We start from the raw sequence: 18,979 nt of genomic DNA, 5'->3' as shown, positions 1-18,979 counted from the left end.
TCTCCTCTAATTTTACCATTTCTCCTTCATTTGCACCAACTGTGAAAGCCGGGATTTTGTGGGTAGGAATTTTGTAAAGGATTCATTATTTTAAGATTGGATTTATTAGTGGTATAGCATATTCTGTGCCTTCAAAATGAGTTTGGTTCCTTGGTGGTTTGTTTTATTTAGATTATGGAAACATAAAACCAACTAGTTTTTTTTAATATTCATTTAATGAGGACTATCTTGCCATGTGATTTGCTCTTGTACCTGAAAGTAACTGATGCATTTCTTACCTTAGTGCTTTATTTTTTTAAGTAAGCTTTATGCCCAACGTGGGACTTGAACTCATGACCCAAGATCAAGAGTCCCATGCTCTACTGACTGAACCAGCCAGACACCTCTTTATTACTGCTTTAAACATTGTATACTTTATTCTATCATGGGGAAAAAGGAGTTCTTAATTTCACAGCAGAGTGTGATAGGGACAAATGACAGTTGTGTGTGTGTGTGTGTGTGTGTGTGTGTGTGTGTGTGTGTTTTAAAGGATATTTTAACTCTAGGCCTTTGTGGTTTGGGAAGGAACTAAACTAAAATCTAGTTTACGCTCACTTCAGTTAAGCATTGCCTGAGTAGAGGTATGTTGTCTTGATTATGACAAGGAAGATATGTGGAATTCACTTGATTTATTGGGAATGTCTTCCCTCCGTGTGATTCCTACGCGAAACATTAACAAATGACATTAGCTGCTTACTTATGAAAGGTGATGTGTTAGTAACTTGCAGAACCAATACCAAATAAAGACATGTTTTCTTCAGTATAGAGTCTGCATTCTAAAGGGCTTTCATGTTGACATACTCTTCTTTTTCCATAGCCATCTGGCCTGCAAAAGAAGTGAGGAAAGACTAAATCCTGGTTATTAGATGATGAGTCACTGAATGTGTTAAACTGAGAAGGTGTTTTTTTTTTTTTTTTTTTTTTTATCTTGACAAAAGAGGGAATTCTAGCCCGGAGAGCTTTAACTGTCTGTGTTTGGGATTAAGAATTGATGGAGTCGGCAGAGACGGATTTTGGACTCAGAGTTGTGTCTTAGATTGACCACAGTTGTTATATCCTGCAAGTTGTTGGAATGTTCTGTTTCTTGTAATTCTGTGGTGCTGAGTGATATTAACATGTTGTGACTTCCCTGTGTGATATTCATTAATAAGTCTATTTTTGATATCTTCTTGAGGGTTTTAAGTGTGCATGCTAGTTTAGAGGTAAGTCAAATATGACAGAACCAAAGAATTAAATACCCGGGAGCAGAATTTAAAATGGTATTTGGGGTTAAATCTCTCCTTTCTTCTTAGAATTTAATGAATGATTTGGGCTTCGTGTGTGTATGTGTGTGTGTCTGTGTATGTTTGTATGTAAAGTGAGAAAGTCGATCAGATCCTACTGACAATAAATTGGTGTTGGGAGGATACACTAAATTCCTTCAGTTTGCTTGGTTGTTGCTACCTGGTGTAAGGAGTAGATAGCCCGTAAGTGATGGGATCCCAGTGCCGTTGTAAAGACTTGTATTCACTGATCGATTCATTTATTTGATAAATATTTATTGACCTTCCTCTGCGTGCTGGCTGTGTTCTCGGTATGAGGCAGGCAGTCAATAAAACCACATTCCTGCCTTCATGGAGCTTACAATAAACTAATATGTAAGACAAGAAATAGACAAAAAAATATAAACATGTATTATGGTGGTAAGTGCTCTGGAGAAAAAGGAAGAGTGAGGAAGGTAAGGAGGGGTGGAGTTGGGGATTATTATTTAGAGGAGGTGGTCTCAGGCAGGCCTCCTGTAGCATCTGCTGTTATCCAGATCCCACACACAGAGGTACATTTGGCTTATGTTTCAATTTCCCCCTGCCTTTTGAAATGTCATCCTGGAAATGGAAATGATTAAATGATGTCAGTCATTTGCATTTTTGTGTGAATGTGTTCGGTTATTTCCTTTGAGCCTATGTTAACGGAGAGAGAATTTGAGGCAGTGGATGTCTGGGGGTGAGGGTGGGGGAGGGGTCGGAGGGGTCGGGATGTAGGAGGTCGTCTGCTGCTTCCTGTTACCGCGGGAGACTTACCGCCGAAACCCCTTGTACTACATTACCGCCTCGTGGAATCGGCTGTCCGGCACTTTTTGTACATTACTGCTCTATGCCATTGCCCATTTTCTCCTGGGGATGCTAACTGGAGAAAGCAAACTCTATGAGGTGCTTTCCTCTTAGCTCCTCAGGAGAAATGCACTACCAAATGAAAATAATATTATTATTTTTTTGTCTGGTGTAACCTTCCTGACTGTTGGGTTTATTATTTCGCTTTGTATTTTCAAAGTGTTCCTGTCATGTTGTTATTAGTATTATGATGATGATTTTAAATGTAGAGCCTAGGTGTGTCTGTAGGGATATCTTTGCTTATGGGCTCCAACTCAAAACATGAAATCCTTCTAAATAGGGAATGATTTTAATTCTCCTCACTCTCCGGCCCCATTGCGTGAGCGGGCTCTGTTAAGCCTCCCCTGCGTGCGGCACCATTATCTGCACCACACTTCTACCCTGGCAGCCCCGAGACTGAAAGCTTGCCCCAGATTTAGCTCCGTCGCCTGCCGGGCTCTGGCAGTGACTGTGTGAGTAGGAATTTGTACGCTTCCCTTTAGATTCTCAGGAATTCCCCTTCGCTTTAGAAGGCACCAGAATGAAGGTTGCTAAGAAGGTGTATTTTGTACGCATCTGTTTTGTAGTTTATATCCGTAGACACAAATGTTATACAGAGTCTAATTTCTTTGATGTAGTATTTCTTTAGATTGGTAGCTTAAGCACGTTGGCTTCCCGCCGATGAATAATTTCAGGTCCGGAGATGAAGGTGGCCCACCGTGCTGGTTTGTAGCAATGCAGCTGCTTTTAATGAGCAAAGTATGTCTTATTAAAGTACCTTTTTTTCCCCCTCATTTTAAGCACAACTGTTGAATGTGAGAATGAATCTTAATTGATAATTTTAATGGAAAAATGTTTTCTTTTTTCCAGCTTTTGCTTTGGTTTCTGAAGATATAAAGAAAGAGGTCAAGCAATCTAAGGTACTATTCTCATGATCAAATCTATTCTTTCTAAGAGTCATTTGTATTTGCTTTAATGGGAGCTGTGATGATTTCATCTTTCAACAGTTACCGATTTTTTTTTTATGAATTAATGAAATGTTGGTCAACACAGATTTTTAATCCCTAATGGCAACCTACAGATAAGCTTGCTTTACAAACAGTCCTGTGATAGTTAAAGCAGACCAAGTAGGTTTCGAATTTCATTTTAAGAAGAAGTATTTTGAAATGAAATTAGACATTTTAGAAGTCTTAGAGACCCTAGTTTTCTCTAGTCTGACCACATCTAAACTTGGGCTTCGTTTTCCCAGTCTGAGAAAGGAGTCTTTTGCTATGTCCCTGGGGTCACAAGAGCCTGAAGGTGGCACTTTCCCTGAAGGTGGCACTGTGTGAGAATCCCCAAAGGTGACTTCCAGGCTCCTTGCACAGTTAGACCCAGGAACTGAGACCTGGGAGACCCATGGAGACAGGACACCACTTACCCAAATCTCAGAGCTGCTGCTTTTTTCATCATTGGTTGCATTCAAGAACTTCACCTAAAGTCTACCATTTAGACTTTGCCCTGGAGGAGTTTAGCAAATGAGAAAGAGAAACAGTATTTTTTTTTTTAAAAGAGAAACAGTATTTTAAGAATATGAATTGTCTTTATCATATTAGTTAAGGCTCAGTTGACTTGATTTTTTATCCCACAATTAGTGTAAAAACATTTTTTTAAAAGGGTGTTTCTTTTGTCAACAGAGTATTATCTGTTCTAACTGTACTGTGGATTTCCTATACAGGAACAATAATAATGATTTCCTTTGGTTGTAAGATCCATTATGGTTAATAAAACATTTTCAGACATTTCATTAACTTGATCTTCTCAATGATCCTGTTACTGCTAAGCAAAACAGATATTCCCATGTACAGGCGTACCTTAGGGATGTGTGGGCTTGGTTCCAGACCACTGCAATAAAGCGAGTACCGTAAGAAAGCGAATACTGCAATAAAGCGAGTCAGATGACTTTTTTGGTTTTCAGCGCATCATGAAAGTTGTGTTTACACTATACTGTAGTCTGTTAAGTGTGTAATAGCATTGTTTAAAACATATGCCTGAATTAAAAAGTAATTTATTGCAAAAAAAAAAAATGGTAACCGTCATCTGAGCTTTTAGTGAGTCGTAATCTTTTTGCTGGTGGAGGGTCTTGCCTTACTGTCGATGGCTGCTGAACGCTGGGGTGGCTGTGGCAATTTCTTAAAAGAAGACAACAATAAAGTTTGCCCCATCGATTGACTTCCTTTCACGAATGATTTCTCTGTAGTGGGTGATGCTGTTTGATAGCATTTTACCCACAGTAGAACTTCTTTCAAAACTGGAGTCAGTCCTCTCAAATCCTGCTGTTGCTTTACCTACTAAGTTGATGTAAGATTCTAAATCCTTTGTTGTCATTTCAACAGTCTTCACGGCATCTCCACGAGGAGTAGTTTCCGTCTCAAGAAACCACTCTCTTTGCTCATCCATGAGAAGCAACTCCTTATCCATTCAAGTTTGATCATGAGATGGACCCATCTTCAGGCTCCATTTCTTTCTTTTTTTTTTTTTTAAATTGAAGTAGAGTTGACACACGATGTTACATTAGTGTCAAGTGTACAACATTGTGATTAGACAAGTCTGTAATTCTGCTATGCTCCCCGCAAATGTAGCTCTCATCTGTCACCATACAACACTATTACAAGATCATCGACTCTACTCCCTGTTCTGTGCCTTTCATCCCCGTGCCTTATTCATTTCATACTTGGAAGCCCGTACCTCTCTCTCTTCTTCATTCGTTTTGCCCATACCACCACCCCCCTCCCCCCAGTTCCACTTCTAATTCTAGTCTTCTTGCTATTTCCACCACAAATGCAGTTAGTCACTGCTTCTGCTGAAGTCTTGAATTCCTCAGAGTCATCCACGAGGGTTGGAATCAACTTCCTTCAAACTCCTGTTAACGTCCATATTTTGATCTCTTCCCATGAGTCATGAATGTTCTTAATGGCATGTAGAATGGTGAATCCTTTCCAGAAGGTTTTCAATTTTCTTTGCCCAGATCCATCAGAGAATCACCATGAGATCATTATATTAGCCTCATGAAATGTGTTTCTTTTTATTTATCTTCAATTTTAAAGAATTTTAATTCCGGTATAGTTAATCTACAGTGTTATATTTTTTGGGTATACAATGTAGCAATTCAGCAATTCCATATATTATTCAGTGCTCAGTGTATTTTTTTTTTAAGATTTTATTTGTTTATTTGAGAGAGTGAGAGAGAGGGAGCATGAGCGGGGCGGGGGAGGGGTAGAGGGAAAAGCAGACTCCCTACTGAGCAGGGAGCCTGATGTGGGACTCGATCCCAGGACCCTGGGATCACAGCCTAAGCTGAAGGAAGATACTTAACTCACGGAACCAGCCAGGTGTTCAGTTTAGCATAATTCTTAAGGGCCCTAGGGTTTTTGGATCGGTCAGTGAGCATAGGTATTAGCTTCCAGTCACCAGCTGCTTTAACCCCAATAAGAGAGTCAGCTTGTCCTTTGAAGCTTTGAAGCCAGGCACTGACTTCTCCTCTCTAGCTCTGAAAGTCCTCTGTGGCATCTTCCAGTAGAAGGCTGTCTCGTCTACACTGAAAACCTGTTGTTGCGTGTAGCCGCGCCATTACTATGGTAGCTGGACCTTCTGGGGAACTTGCTTCTCCACCAGCACTTGCTGCTTCACCCTGAACCTCATGTTACGGAGCTGACTTCTCTCCTTACACCTCATGGACCGACCTCTGCCAGCCTCAGACTCTCCTTCTGCCACTTCCTCACCTCTCGCAGCCCTCACAGAATGACAGAGTTAGGGCCTTGCTCTGGGTTAGGCTTCGGCTTAAGGGAATGTTGGGGCTGGTTTGAACTCCTCTCCAGACTGTTTGGAATTTCTCCATATCAGCAGTAAGGCTGTTTCTCTTTCTTACCATTCATGTGTTCACCGGAGCAGTGCTTTTAATTTCCTCCAAGAACTTGTCTTTCACATTCCCAACTTGGCTAATGTTTGCTGCAAGCGGTCTAGCTTTCAGCCTATCTCAGCTCTCAATGTGCCTTCCTCACTAAGCTTAACCATTTTCAATTTTTGATTTAAAGTGAAAGATGTGCAACTCTCCCTTTTACTTGAGCACTTAGAGGCCACTGTAGGGTTACTGATTGGCCTAATTTCAGTATTGTTGTGTCTCGGAATAGGGAGCCCAGAGAAGAGGGAGAGAGATGGGGGAACAGCCAGTTAGTGGAACAGTCAGAACACACACAACATTTGTCACTGAAGTTTACCATCTTATATAGGTGCAGCTCATGACACCCCAGAACAATTACAATAGTGACATCAAAGATCAATGATCACAGATCATCATAACAAATGTAATCATAGTGAAAACATTTGAAATATTGTGACAATCACCAAAATGTGACACAGAGACACAAAGTGAGCAAATGCTGTTGGAAAAAAATGGCACTGATAGACTTGCTGGATGCGGGGTTGTCACAGACCTTCGATTTATAAAAAACACAGTATCTGAAAAGCATGATAAAGCAAAGCACAATGAAACACCGAGGCATGCCTGCATAGCAGAAAAACTTAGCCTCAGAGGAGTTACGTGATTTGACTGAGTTCACATGGCATTTAAAAGGCACCTGGGTGGCTCAGTCAGTTAAGCGTCTGCCTTGGGCTCAGGTCATGATGCCAGGGTCCTGAGATGGAGCTCGGCATGTGGGGGAGGGGGCAGCTCCCTGCTTGGAGAGTAATCTGTTTCTCCCTCTCCCTCTGCCCTTCCCCCCTGTTCGTGTGCTCTCTCTTGTTCTGCTCTCGCTCAAATAAATAAATAAAATCTTGAAAAGAAAATAAAAAGTAAAGTCAGAATCTCAATTTCCTGCATCCTTGAATTTTTCACACTGTAATTTTATATTATATAGCTGTGTGCATTATAATGTGTATGTGTGTTTGGCAACAATAAAGCTCATTTGTAGTGAATTTAAAGTGTTACCTAGGGGATATTAATAGGGAGCTAAAATTTTGTGTAATGGATTGAGAATTCTAGTCTATACTTTCAAGCATAGGTTCTAACTCAGCTTTTCAAATGGGGAAATATATATATATCTGTGTTCTTAAATATATATATAGATATAAATATAGATAGAAGTAAGGTAAGTCTTATATCTTAGTGTAATTTTTCAAGCAAAGGTATTAAAGTCCTTGAAAAATGTCATTAACCCCATCTGTGCTTAGGCCACGGAACCAGAAAAGCTGTTAATTCCCTGAGGAGAGGCAGAGATAAAATGTCCACTGTAGACCATACCCAAGTCTGGAGCTAGAGAAGAATTCCTTTGTCCAAGGTCGCCCAAAGTCTGTAGATGAAACTGGAGATAGGAGTTAAGGCTCTTAACAACAACCATGTTAATTTGGGATTATCATTAGTTGATCACCCTCGGCAGAATGGATCAGAACCTGCCCGGCCAGGCTGCTCAGAAGAAGCCGTCTTCCCTCCCTCTCACCTCACTGCTTGCTGGAGTCGGGGCCCCAGGTAGTGCTCTTTCTGGAATGCAGGCAGCCTTGCTCAGGGCTGGGGGCCCGCCCCGCACATCAGGGCATCAGGTGGCTTCACATCCGAATTCCTGGTGCTGCCAGTGCCCTGTCTTACCTCCTGGGGCCTGACTTCTGGGCCCAGGCTCCTTTTCTGGGTTTCTGGTCCCCGGCACCGACCCGGATTCTGACCTAGCTCAGCTTTCAGGGGAGCCTGCCCACCCAGGCTCATGCTCCAGGCCGTGATGCCCCCTCAACTGCGGCACCCCCTCAGCCATGGATACGTACCTGCTTCAACCTGTAGTCTGCCCATACTTACACCCTGAGGTGGTTTATGATACTGTGTCCTGTGTGATGTAGGAGTAGAGTTGGACACTGTGGTTCACGCCCCTCTTCCAACACTGATATGCTGTGGGACTTACTGACCCTCTCTGCCTCAGCTTCCTCATCTAGGAGATGGGGTAATAGAACCTATACCAGAAAGCTGTCTTGAAGATTGTGTGTGTGTGTCCACCAGTTAAACTGTGCTAGACTCTTTTGAAATGTGTACCTGATGTGACAGCAAGAAATACCTTACATAGCCTTTCAAGGGGGAACCTTAAACAAATCAGAGTAAAAAAGAGGAACCATAGACCTTACTGCTTCTATCAGTTAAATTTTTGTTATGGTGTTAGTTGACTTCATATGAGGCGGATGATGTTCATGATTAAAAAAGACAAGTAGTTAACAACTACCGAGCATTTTCTTTGGGCAGACGCTACGCTGAGCATTATATTACCTAACGAAATTCCCACAGTGACCCTGTGACATAGGTCTTGTAATTATTCTTCCTGTTTACAGATGAGACACTGAGGCCTGAGCTAGTAAGTGGTGGGGGCAGAAGTTAAACACAGGACCCGCTTTTAGCCGAGTCCACTGATGAGCACACCCTGACCAAGTCATTTTATTCAACATCTCGCGGGTGGAGTTTGTTTGCGACTGGGTACAAGATGCCATTTTACTTTTCTTCCTAAAAGATTTGCTATCGAATTCTTTGGAGGATGTTTTACCTTCTTTTCGTGAAGGTTTTGTAAATGAGTCAGTGTGTATGTGGATGGCAGATGTTCACACCTATCGTGCCTTCACAGATAAAACCCGTACCAAAGGGTGACTTGGATGTGTCTTTCCAGCTAGGGGAGGAGCTGTCTGTGGGGTAGATACATTAGTAAGAAATCTCTTTCCTATCTGCGGAGCAATTCAGTTGACTTACAAAACTTGGACAGCACCTTTTGACTGATATTGATAGTCAGTGTAAGAAACATGCGGCAGCAGAGATAATAAAACAAACCACGTGTTTCTGCTTAGGAAGAGCTAAGCCTTTTCACGAGGAAAGCTGGAGACAGAATTTTAAATGTCCTGTCAGTTCGTTCATTGAGTCTAATTTTCTTTCTCAAAGGGGAAATTGCTCAAGACCACTTTGGTTCTATTCAGTTCACTTAATGCAAGCGTTCTTGGATGTTTTATTTTTACAGTTTACAAATCGAGCCATTCGAAATGGTTAATCATTTCCGAGCTGTTGTTTTCAGCCATTTGGAGCCGCAGGGCTTGATAACAAATGGAAAGATGTGTAATTTTGGTTGATTTTCTTTGGTTTCATAAAGAGATGTGGTAGGAAGTCCAGTTGGTTTCCCGCTTAAGTTACTCAGTTGGGAAACACTGAGTTCAGTGTTGTTGTTGTTTTTTCTCTCTTTCAGCTTGTTGCTAAAGGTGACTTTTGTTGTGGGTGTCACTTGGAGCTCACTCCCAAGTGGTTCTTCTGGTGCCCATTTTCTGAAGAATAGCTCTGGAGGAAGACAGGGCATGCATTATCCTGTGGGTGGATAATAGGAACATTGGGAAGAACTCAGAAGACTTGGGTTTTAATCCTGGGTCTGTGGCTAGAAAGACTGTTGGGCTTTCGGCAAATCCTTCACCTGTTCTGAACCTCCATTTTCTCATTTGTAAAGGGCAGTGTTGGGTTGGATCATCTCTCTTTTTAAAAATCATAAAATACACGTAAAATTTACCATCTTAACCATTTCTAAGTGTACAGTTCAGCAGTACTAAGGATATTCATAGCGTCCTGCAGACAATCTCCAGGACTCTTTCCATCTCACAAAACTAAAAATGTCCTTATTAAACAGCTCTCTGTTCTCCCCCTGGCCCCTGGCAACCGCCCCTCTACTTTCCGTTTCTGTGAATCAGACGATGCTGTCAGTGGAATGGTACAGTATTTGTCTTTTTGCGTCTGGCTTATTTCACACAGCATCATGTCCTCAGGGTACCTGGGCGTAGCATGTGCCAGAATGTCCTTCCTTTTTAAAGCTGAATAATATTCCACTCTGTATATACACCATATTTTCTTTACCCACTCCACCGCTATTTTTAAATCTAAACTTGCAAATTTTCCATGATCCTAACCTACCCGCCAAGGCCGTGGCCTTGAAAGGAGCGGGCAGCTTGGCCAAGGGGTGGGCAGCAGGTTAATGGTGAACGCAGAGTGGTATTTCTGGTTCTGAGGCCGGGGCTGCTTCTCTGGGGGGAGAGGGGGGCTGTGCTCCTGGCTGCTGGTGGTGTTTAGAGCATGGAAGATGCAGTAAGTCCATACATGGTGACTTAACAATGATAACCCGGTTTTGGTTCAGCACAGTTAGAAAACCAGCTCGAGCGTTCCAGTATTTTTTAGTGGGCTTTTCCAAAAAATCCGTGTTTTATCAGGATTAAGTAAAGTGTCACTTGATCCCGAGGCATAACAAATCAGTACACAACTATGGGGTTCTCCTCCACACAGTGGTATTTCTTTTGCTGAGACAAGATAATTGCAGGAAATGCTGCCAAAGGTAGACACTGTCCCGTGTTTCCCCGTCTCCGCTCCCTGTCTATTGTCATGGTCCCTTTGGCATTCTGAGAGGATACATCTCTGTGTGGCTGCATCTTGGCTTTTAGCTGTTCCCAGTTTTGTTCGTAAAGGCTCACAAGTGCATTTCTTGTTGCAGTCTGTGAAGAAAATTGAAGGATATTTGCCACTGTCCAATTGTTATAATTATAGTGAATGGCAGTTGAAAGCAGAAAAGGGCAATTAGAGAGAAAATTCCTTCCTTGTCTGCTGGAGAAGACCATGAAAACAGCAGATTTAGCTGCTGGCACTTTGCACTTTGTCAGAGAAATCTTTTACAAGCCCCTCCCCTGATCGACCCAGGATCAGGGTCAGGTGTTTCTGTGCCCACGTCCGGATTTCTGTGTCCAGAGCTCTGGAGCTCATGAACCGCAGGCTGACTGCCTCCTCGGGCCCCGTTGAGGCCCCCGGTGCTGCTCCGCAGGTGGAAGAGAATATCGTGGCGATGTTCTGGATGCCAGTATGTCTGAGCCCACAAGATGGTAAATACCGTCATTAGCAGGGCTCGTCTTCATGGCCCACACACTGCCGGCATTGATACGGTCTCTGTTTTGTTTGCCATGCTTTTGAGTTCACAGGATTTTTAAATGAACTCTCCCAAGAACACTGTGAACCAGTTAAGCCTTAGCTTTAGTTCCATTTTACATGGGAGGAAAGAGGCTCAGTTCAATTACGTGACTTGCCCAGGAGCACGTCAGAAGTAAGAAAAGGCGTCGTAGGAGGCTCCTGTCATGACGCAGAGGCTCATTGTTGCTGCCTCCCCCACCCCCACCACCGTCTTATTGCCAAGCTCTCCTCTTCTGTGTCTTCCCCCAAATGTTACTGTGTACCATGCATATTTATTTGGTGTTTTGCTAGATTTGTTATGTGAGATTTATCTTTTTCTCTTTTGTCCAAAATACAGAATTTGGAGAAAAGTGGTGTCTCAAGGAAAAGTGACATAGGTAAGTAATGATTTTTTTTTTAACTTATGCGTATGTACCCAGGTGTATTTCATGTAAATTATATTTCAGTGAAATGAATTCTCTTTCTGATTTTATTTAGAAGGTCAGTATTGCTGTGCAAATGTTCTGTCTTGGGCCTGGCCTTGCATCTACCCTCAGGAAGACCCGGGGAGAACACTTTTCAGATCGACGTAGTGGCGTGTGATTTGTATTGGAAAAAATAGCCAATATGTTAGTTTGAATTCCCTTGACCCTCATTTACTGAGTTTCCAATAAGGGTGGAGGACTGGGCCAGGTGGCCACTGTGGGGGCGATGGGGACGAATAAGACACAGTCTCTGTCATTCTAGGCCCACACTTAGTGGGAGAAAAGGACTAACCTCTACCTGGGGCCAGATTCCCCACTTGTTGACTTGCAGACACTGCTTTCCCTACGGGTCAGCTTAAACCACATCTGTCAAACCATCCCGAGAACCTTGGTGCAGAAGCAGCTACTTGGTTCATTGTAGACGCCCCATACCTGCATCATGGCCCCTGTGCACCCTTATTTGTCCTCCCTTTCGCTATATTGTAAGTATCTTCAAAAATGTGACCATGAAGTCACAATTGTTGTTTTTGTTTTCTGGTATTGTGAGAAATATGCCCCAGTGTGTTGACAAAAGGATAAGGCTGACATCTGTGTGTTGGGTTTCTTCCCAAAGGGTGTGAACTTTGTCGATGTCGGTGGTTCGAGAGTAGGCTGTGGGAACCTGAAAGGTGGGCCCTGGACAGGAAAGAAAGGGCACACTTTCCTTTCTAGGCCTTCCTTTCACAGGTCTAAGTTCTGTGGAGTCTAGAAGACAGGAGAGGGCTCCTGGGTGGTAGGGGGAGGATGGCCTGTGCTGGGTCCCTGGACATGCATGCCTTCAGCTCTGAGACTGGCGTATTGAAGGAGCCATGTTGGTTCATTGGTTTTTCTTCTTTATACTACGACACCCTGGATGGCTCAGCCACTCCTCCCCATGTGGAGATGTTCTCTCTGCTGCCAGCACTTGTGGGTTTGGGCATTTGTTTGTGTGTTTATTTTATGAGATTTGTTGGGGCTCCTGGAGCTTCTTATAGAAAATGATTATTTTTAATTTTAATTTTTAGACTAGGGGGCAGAGGGGATGGGAGAGAGAGAATCTTAAGCAGGCTCCACGTCCAGCACAGTGCCTGACGTGGTGCTCAGTCTCACGACCCTGAGATCATGACCTGAGCCAAAATCAAGAGTCGGACACTTAACCAACTGAGCCACCCAGGTGCCCTGAAAATCCGAAAACGGTTATTAAATGAACTAATGTCGCTAGTCTGGGACATGGGCTTGAAAGTACCAAGGGGAAGTTACCTGGATAAGTAAATCGACTTTCTTGGAATTACAAATGGCAAAGCTAGTGATATGTGATTTGGTATCAGCATATCCAGAAAAGACCCAGGGGCCTTATCTGCCACAGTGTTAACCTGGGTTTGCAGACCTTGTGGGGGCTGGGGGCGGGCTATAAAAGCAAGCCTCCCAGAGGAGTCAGAGTCTTACCACACTCCGGGCTGGATAGCCTTCTCTCTGTTTCGGCTCACTGTCTCATCAGTAGATTCATGGGTGGCAGTTATTCTCGCCAAGGAGAACACGATTGGAGTGGCTCTTCATGCATGTGCTGTGCGTGCATATGTACTCCTCAGCCTTTAGTCCTAAGGCCGCTTGCTATTCGGCTTTTCTCAGAAGAACCCCGCACTGATTCCTCATCAGAGAGACAGCAGCAGGATGGAATCCGTGTTTCTAGATTACCTCGGACCCGGAAGGATTAGAAATTAGTAGAGCGTTTGGCACACGATAGGTGCTCAGCAACTGAGAAATAGAGAACCTTTGATTTCTTTTTCCTTCAAAGAATTACTTCTCCTTCAGGGATCTTTTCTAACGACCTTCTTGTTTCCATCACCTTTCCTTAATTCTCTGCAGCTTACCCTTGGCCTCAGACCCACACGGGTTCTTTCCTAGTCTTGACTGATTTCTTTATCTTCCTCTTCCGGCTCATCACGCCCCTCATTGTCGTCAGGCACTCAGTGTACGACCCATTTATTGCACATTCCTGGAGGAGAAACAACGACCATCTGTCTTGAGTTGTGACAGTGTTTGCCGTTGGCAAATGGCGGTGGGTTCAGAGGAGTGTGACGGAAGCGATGAGGAAATAGGGTGATCGTCTTATTTAGCTCCACTGACTGGGCAGCAGGAGCTTAAGAGTCAGAGGGTGGGACAGCGTAGGCAGAGAAGACCACCACTAGCCCTGGGGTCTAGACTCAGCCAGAATGTGATCTAGTGAGGGAGGGCTTAGGATGTCTGTCAGAAAAATATTTCTTGGAGCTGATATAAGAAACACCAGTAATTCAAGTATATAAGCAGCGCTCAGCACCTAACTGTGCTAACCTGTTTTTTTGTTTTTCTTTCTTTTTTTCTGGAGTGGAGGTGGGGCTGAATGGCTTGTAAATGGTATTCTGTCATTGATTATTAACAGGGTTTTAGGAACTGGGTTGGGTGCACCCTTCCTCCTTTCCCTCATCCCCAGTAACTGCCCCATATGCAGCCTATTTCTCAGCCGTACCTCACTGTTCCTGTTTTCAGGGCCCTAATTCCACTAGCTCTCCCAGAGCATCACTGTTCCCTCTGTTGGGAAGCTCCTCCCACCTCTTCTGTGGGCAGCCCCAGGACACAGGGTCCTCATCGCTTCTTCTGGGAAGGCCCTACTCTCGGGGGTCCTGGATGGCTCTGTGGCTCTTCCCCAGTTTGAAAGCTATTCATCTATAGATCCACCCCGTTACTGTGCACGTAAATCCTTCATGATCTGATCTGGCTGAGCCAGCCTCCCCCTCTAACATTACCACTGACTGGTCCCTTCGTCTTTTTCTGGGCAATGCCTGACAGACTCCCCAGTCATCGACTCCTGATGCCGCAGAGAGAAGGCAGGCTGTGCACTCTGGGATAACCCCTCTTCCTTCTCTGCCCCTGACCTGCCACCCTCTGTGCCCAAGTCTGCAGAAAGTTGCTGCGTTTTAAAGGACATGCAGGAAATGCCCCTTTCCAGAAGCTCTGCTCACACTTGCTCTCCCTCCTCTGTGCTCCCGTGGTTCCCTGCTTGGCTCTGCATTGTGATGACTGCCTTCTGACCCCGGCTCAGGCTCGTGCTTGCTGGGACTGTGCTTGCTTCTGTCAGTATGCCAGACCCTTGCACTCAGCACAGACGTAGAGACGCTTGCTGGGCAAGTGCATGTAGCACGTGTGATCAAGGCAGGAGAAGAAGGAAGGTGATGATTTCTTAGGAGCAGAAAAAACAAATACACCCCATAGCACATGACTCAGGTACAAGCAAAGGAGAAGAATTCACTTTTTTTCTTCCTGCAAAACCTCTTCCCTGTGTGGAAGAACTGTTGTCTTTGTGGGAACACTGGGAATTTTGCTGATCTGGTAGAAAAAAAGGCAGGAGTTGATTACTGCAGGATTAACCTTTTGACAGATGGATCTGCTCTTTTAAAAACTCTATTAGGAATTATGTTGAACATATCAGAAGCTGCAAAGAGTAGTATAATGACCGTCCATGTATCTACCACCTAGTTTAAGAAATAAAACATTCCTAACACAGTGGGAGCCTTTTAACCATGATCTTGATTTGGTGTTTATATCACTCTCATATAATCTTTTATATTTTCTGATCATGTATGATATATACATACATACATATATATATATATATATATATATATATATATATAGTAAAAATCCATCTTATATATATTTGTGCTTGTCTTTTCACAAACCATCGATTTATATGGTTATACCTTTGTAGCTTGCTTTTGTTTTTCAGTCTGTAGGGTTCATCTACAATATCCACCTGGATTGATGCATCAAGTGCTAGTTAATTTTCATTGCTGCTTAGTTTTCCAGTTTATATATCTTATTAGTGGGTCTTTGAATTGCTTCAAATTTATTTTCCTTTCATACAATCCTGTTGTGAGCATTCTTGTTATATAGCCTCGTTTATACATATGCAAGTTTCTCAAGGATGATTAATAGGAGTGGAGTTTCAGGGTCATTGGGAATGTGCATCTTCAGCTTTATTAAATTTTGCAAAAATTATTCTCTGAAGTTTATTTCATTTTTAACAGAAGTAAGTCTTTATAACTCCTCTTTTGATATGTCACTTGTTTAATGTTTCAGATATAGTAGATCAAATATTACATTTCAGTTGAAATATAAGATACTCGTTTAAGTCTTACCTGTGTGTCCTATTTATAGAGCCGAGAAGTTGATTTGAAATAGAGGTAGGTAGGTGGAATGTTCATATTTATATAAACTCCTATAGGAAAAGAATTAGGTCATATTCAGTAGGTTGTCGAACATTTCCTTTTAAATTTTTTATTGAGTTTTAACCAAAGAGCATTTTGGATTATTTTTAGAATCTAGATGGCTCACTGTTGTATGAATATTTGAGTGATTGAATAAATGAATGGAACCATAGAACTGAACATAAGAACAATAAAATATATGGGATAAAATTAAAACCAGATGATGTCTCTGAGTCGAGGTGTTAAAAGGAAAGGCACATGGTGGGGGGTAGGTCGCCACATTCATTGCTGTAAGCTGGGCAGGAGGCTATAGTTTATGTGAAGTCTCCCTTCTGCCAGTGCCCCTGTCTGGGGGCAGGGTGCTGACCCAATGGCTGTTTCTGTCTGTTGCTTTATTGCAAACTCAGAACCTAACGTGCTTCTCCATTGTGGGGACTGAGCAACTATCTTTGCTGGCAAGACCTCCAGTAGTCTTCCCTGGTCATGTGGGCCTAACATTCGGGGGTTTACTCTCTGCTCGTCATTGCAAGAAAGCTGGCCACCCCGAGGTGAGTCTCTAAGGGGCTGGCAAATACTGCGAGTATGGTTGTGTATGGGCTTCTATGCAGTACTTCTTGCTGAAGCCCTGCTCCTGTGGCATTGGGGCTGTTTTCCTGGAGATAACACTTAATTCTGGCTGGGTGCCCTGTGAAGTAGAGTAGAGATTATGGAGTTATTTATTTGCAAGCCCTTGTGAACTGATGGGACAGAAGCAGTCACTGTTGAGTGTCACCTTAAAGAGCCATCCGGAACATTCTTGAGGTAGTGTTATTAGTTTGGTAGGGCTGCTGAAATGAAGTACCACAGATGGTGTGGCTTAAACAGCGGAAACGTGTCTCACAGTTCTGAAGGGTAGAGGTCTGAGCTCGAGGTGTGGGCAGGGTTGGTTTCTTCTGAGGCCTTTCTCTGTGACTTGTAGGTGGCTGTTTTCTCCTGGTGGCTTCACATCATCTTCCCTCTGTGTACCCGTGTCCAGATTTCCTCTTTGTGTAAGGACATCAAATATACTGGATTCGGGCCCCCGCCAACAACCTCACTTTAACTTGAGTGCCTCTCTGTAAAGACCCAGTTGCAAATAAGGCCACACTCGGAGTTCCTGGGGGTTAAGACTTGAATGCCTGATGTTTGGGGGATACCCGTCAACCTATAACAGGTAACAGTGCAATGTAGGGTTACGTGTGACTTGTTAGAAGGCTAGTGGCAAACAAGATTTTCAGCCACTGGGGAGGCTAGTGTTGTAGACATTTTTGTACTTTCTCACGTTTCCAGTCATTCTTTCGACAGAAGCGGGAGCAGATTCACAGTTTGTTACCACAGACTTGATCTAGTACAGTGAGCTTATTTACTTGCTAACTTCTAGGAAGGATGTTTCAGAGATCTGTTTAAAGAGATTTTTGTCACTATGATTACATTTAATTTTTTTCCCTAAAAGATTATGGCCAGAAGGCTTGCCTTGCAGCTTTTTTTTTTTTAACTTGTTTTTAAGTTTATTTCAGTTGTTGAAAAATAAATACCTGAAAACATTTTTTTTTTTTGTTCTAGATTTAAAAGGAATTGTATTTGTCATCCAGAGTCAAAGTAATTCTTTTCATGCAAAGAGAGCAGAACAGTTACAAAAAAGCATCTTAAAGCAAGCGGCAAATCTTACACAGGTATGTAGTGATGGCTGGGATGCTTGCTAGTTATTTATTTGTTATTACTTTCATGTTTTCCAAAGTACTCCGTCTGTAGAGAATCGTTTTATTTAAATAAGAATAACTCTTCTGACTTGTTTTCCTTATTTAATATTGACTTGTTTAAAATGCTCTTGTTAATTCCTGATGCTCAAAGCATCATCTTCTAAATTCTTCTAATTTTTCTAAATTTAAGAGACTTGCATAATTGTGTAGGACTATTGTGGTTTTGTCACAAAATATGATAAAAAGAAGTGGAAGGAATAACATTTTAAAAGCAGGGCTTAAAATAGCAGAGATAATTAATATTCAAAATTTTAGTCCCAGGTTCTAAGGCAATTTTCATGTTGAAATAACATTTTCATTAACCTTAGTGTGGTGTTTCCTCTATGAGTCTCTTAATCTGTTTTTTAATTGGATATCATTAATTGAACTTTTGGGTTGATTTCTAATGTAATATCCAAGGTGGATTATGGAAAGATCGACACCTGCAGGTACATATTTTAATAATGTTTAAAATAGGCATGAACTGAATCTAAAGCTGCTGTGAATAATGCTGGAGGTTTGAGTAAAGGAAGATTTACCTTCTTGTCTTGCCATAGAGGGGCTTTCTTTAGCCGAGCAAAAGAAATTCCCCCAAGCCCACTCGCTACACTGCATTGCTATGGCCTTCAAGACAGACGTGCTTGTCTATAGATGAATGCCGTCCCTCAGCTCTGTCGGCAAGAACTCTTTGACAGGAGATGTGTGTCTCTGACGGATTGCTTTCTTTCTGTTGGTGGGTGCTGGGAAATAAAGGATTGGAACTATCAATGGACAAATTAGCAGCCTTAATGGTATTCAAGGCTGAGACACTGCTGAGCATAAGGTTTAGTTGTGCTTAGCCTTTAAATGCTTTACCTATAAAATTCATACAACCTCCCAGCATCCTTACAAGGACAGGTCCTTGCCTCCCCTCCTTGGAAGATCATACCTTCTCAAGGGAAAGGAAAGACTGGCATGCTAGAAACAGATTGTTTTTTGGTAATTGGAGATAGGAGCAGGTGATGAGTTTATTAAAATACTTCTTTGTTTGGAAACCGACTTTGGAGATTTCCTTCTATTAAACCTTGTCTGATTTATCGGAGAGGCAGACACGCAGCAACCTTGATTGAATGGCCTCCTTCCATTTGCTCTGGTAAAGAGACTAGTGGAGCGGTCAGATGAAGGTCGAGGCAGGGAGGATGGGGAATCCATAAACTGAATAATCTCTCTGTTGGGTCCAGGTAGGCATTAATGGAATTTAGCTCCACTGGGCCTTGGCAATTACCCCAAATTGTGTAATCAGTGATGACACCAGGACGGACTTCTGTATCACTTACTCATATGAATTAAGAGCATGTGTATCCTTATG

General features: G+C 42.7%; 1 protein-coding gene across 1 annotated transcript in view; it reads left to right on the top strand.

The window, feature by feature from the left end:
• The window catches only part of B3GLCT (beta 3-glucosyltransferase), a 119,831-nt gene that overhangs the window by 11,808 nt on the left and 89,044 nt on the right, over nucleotides 1-18,979 (top strand). The window contains exons 2-4 of the mRNA XM_045797008.2: nucleotides 3,036-3,085; nucleotides 11,486-11,525; nucleotides 17,456-17,565. Of these exons, the coding sequence (XP_045652964.1) occupies nucleotides 3,036-3,085; nucleotides 11,486-11,525; nucleotides 17,456-17,565 (200 nt within the window). The remainder of the gene's footprint in view (nucleotides 1-3,035; nucleotides 3,086-11,485; nucleotides 11,526-17,455; nucleotides 17,566-18,979) is intronic.

The sequence above is a fragment of the Ursus americanus genome, chromosome 10 (genome assembly GCF_024610735.1).
Source record: "Ursus americanus isolate L20-20 chromosome 10, mUrsAme1.1.p, whole genome shotgun sequence".
NCBI classification, from domain to species: domain Eukaryota; kingdom Metazoa; phylum Chordata; class Mammalia; order Carnivora; family Ursidae; genus Ursus; species Ursus americanus.
Note: the sequence above shows the minus strand (reverse complement) of the source record. Positions and strands in the feature narration are given on the sequence as shown.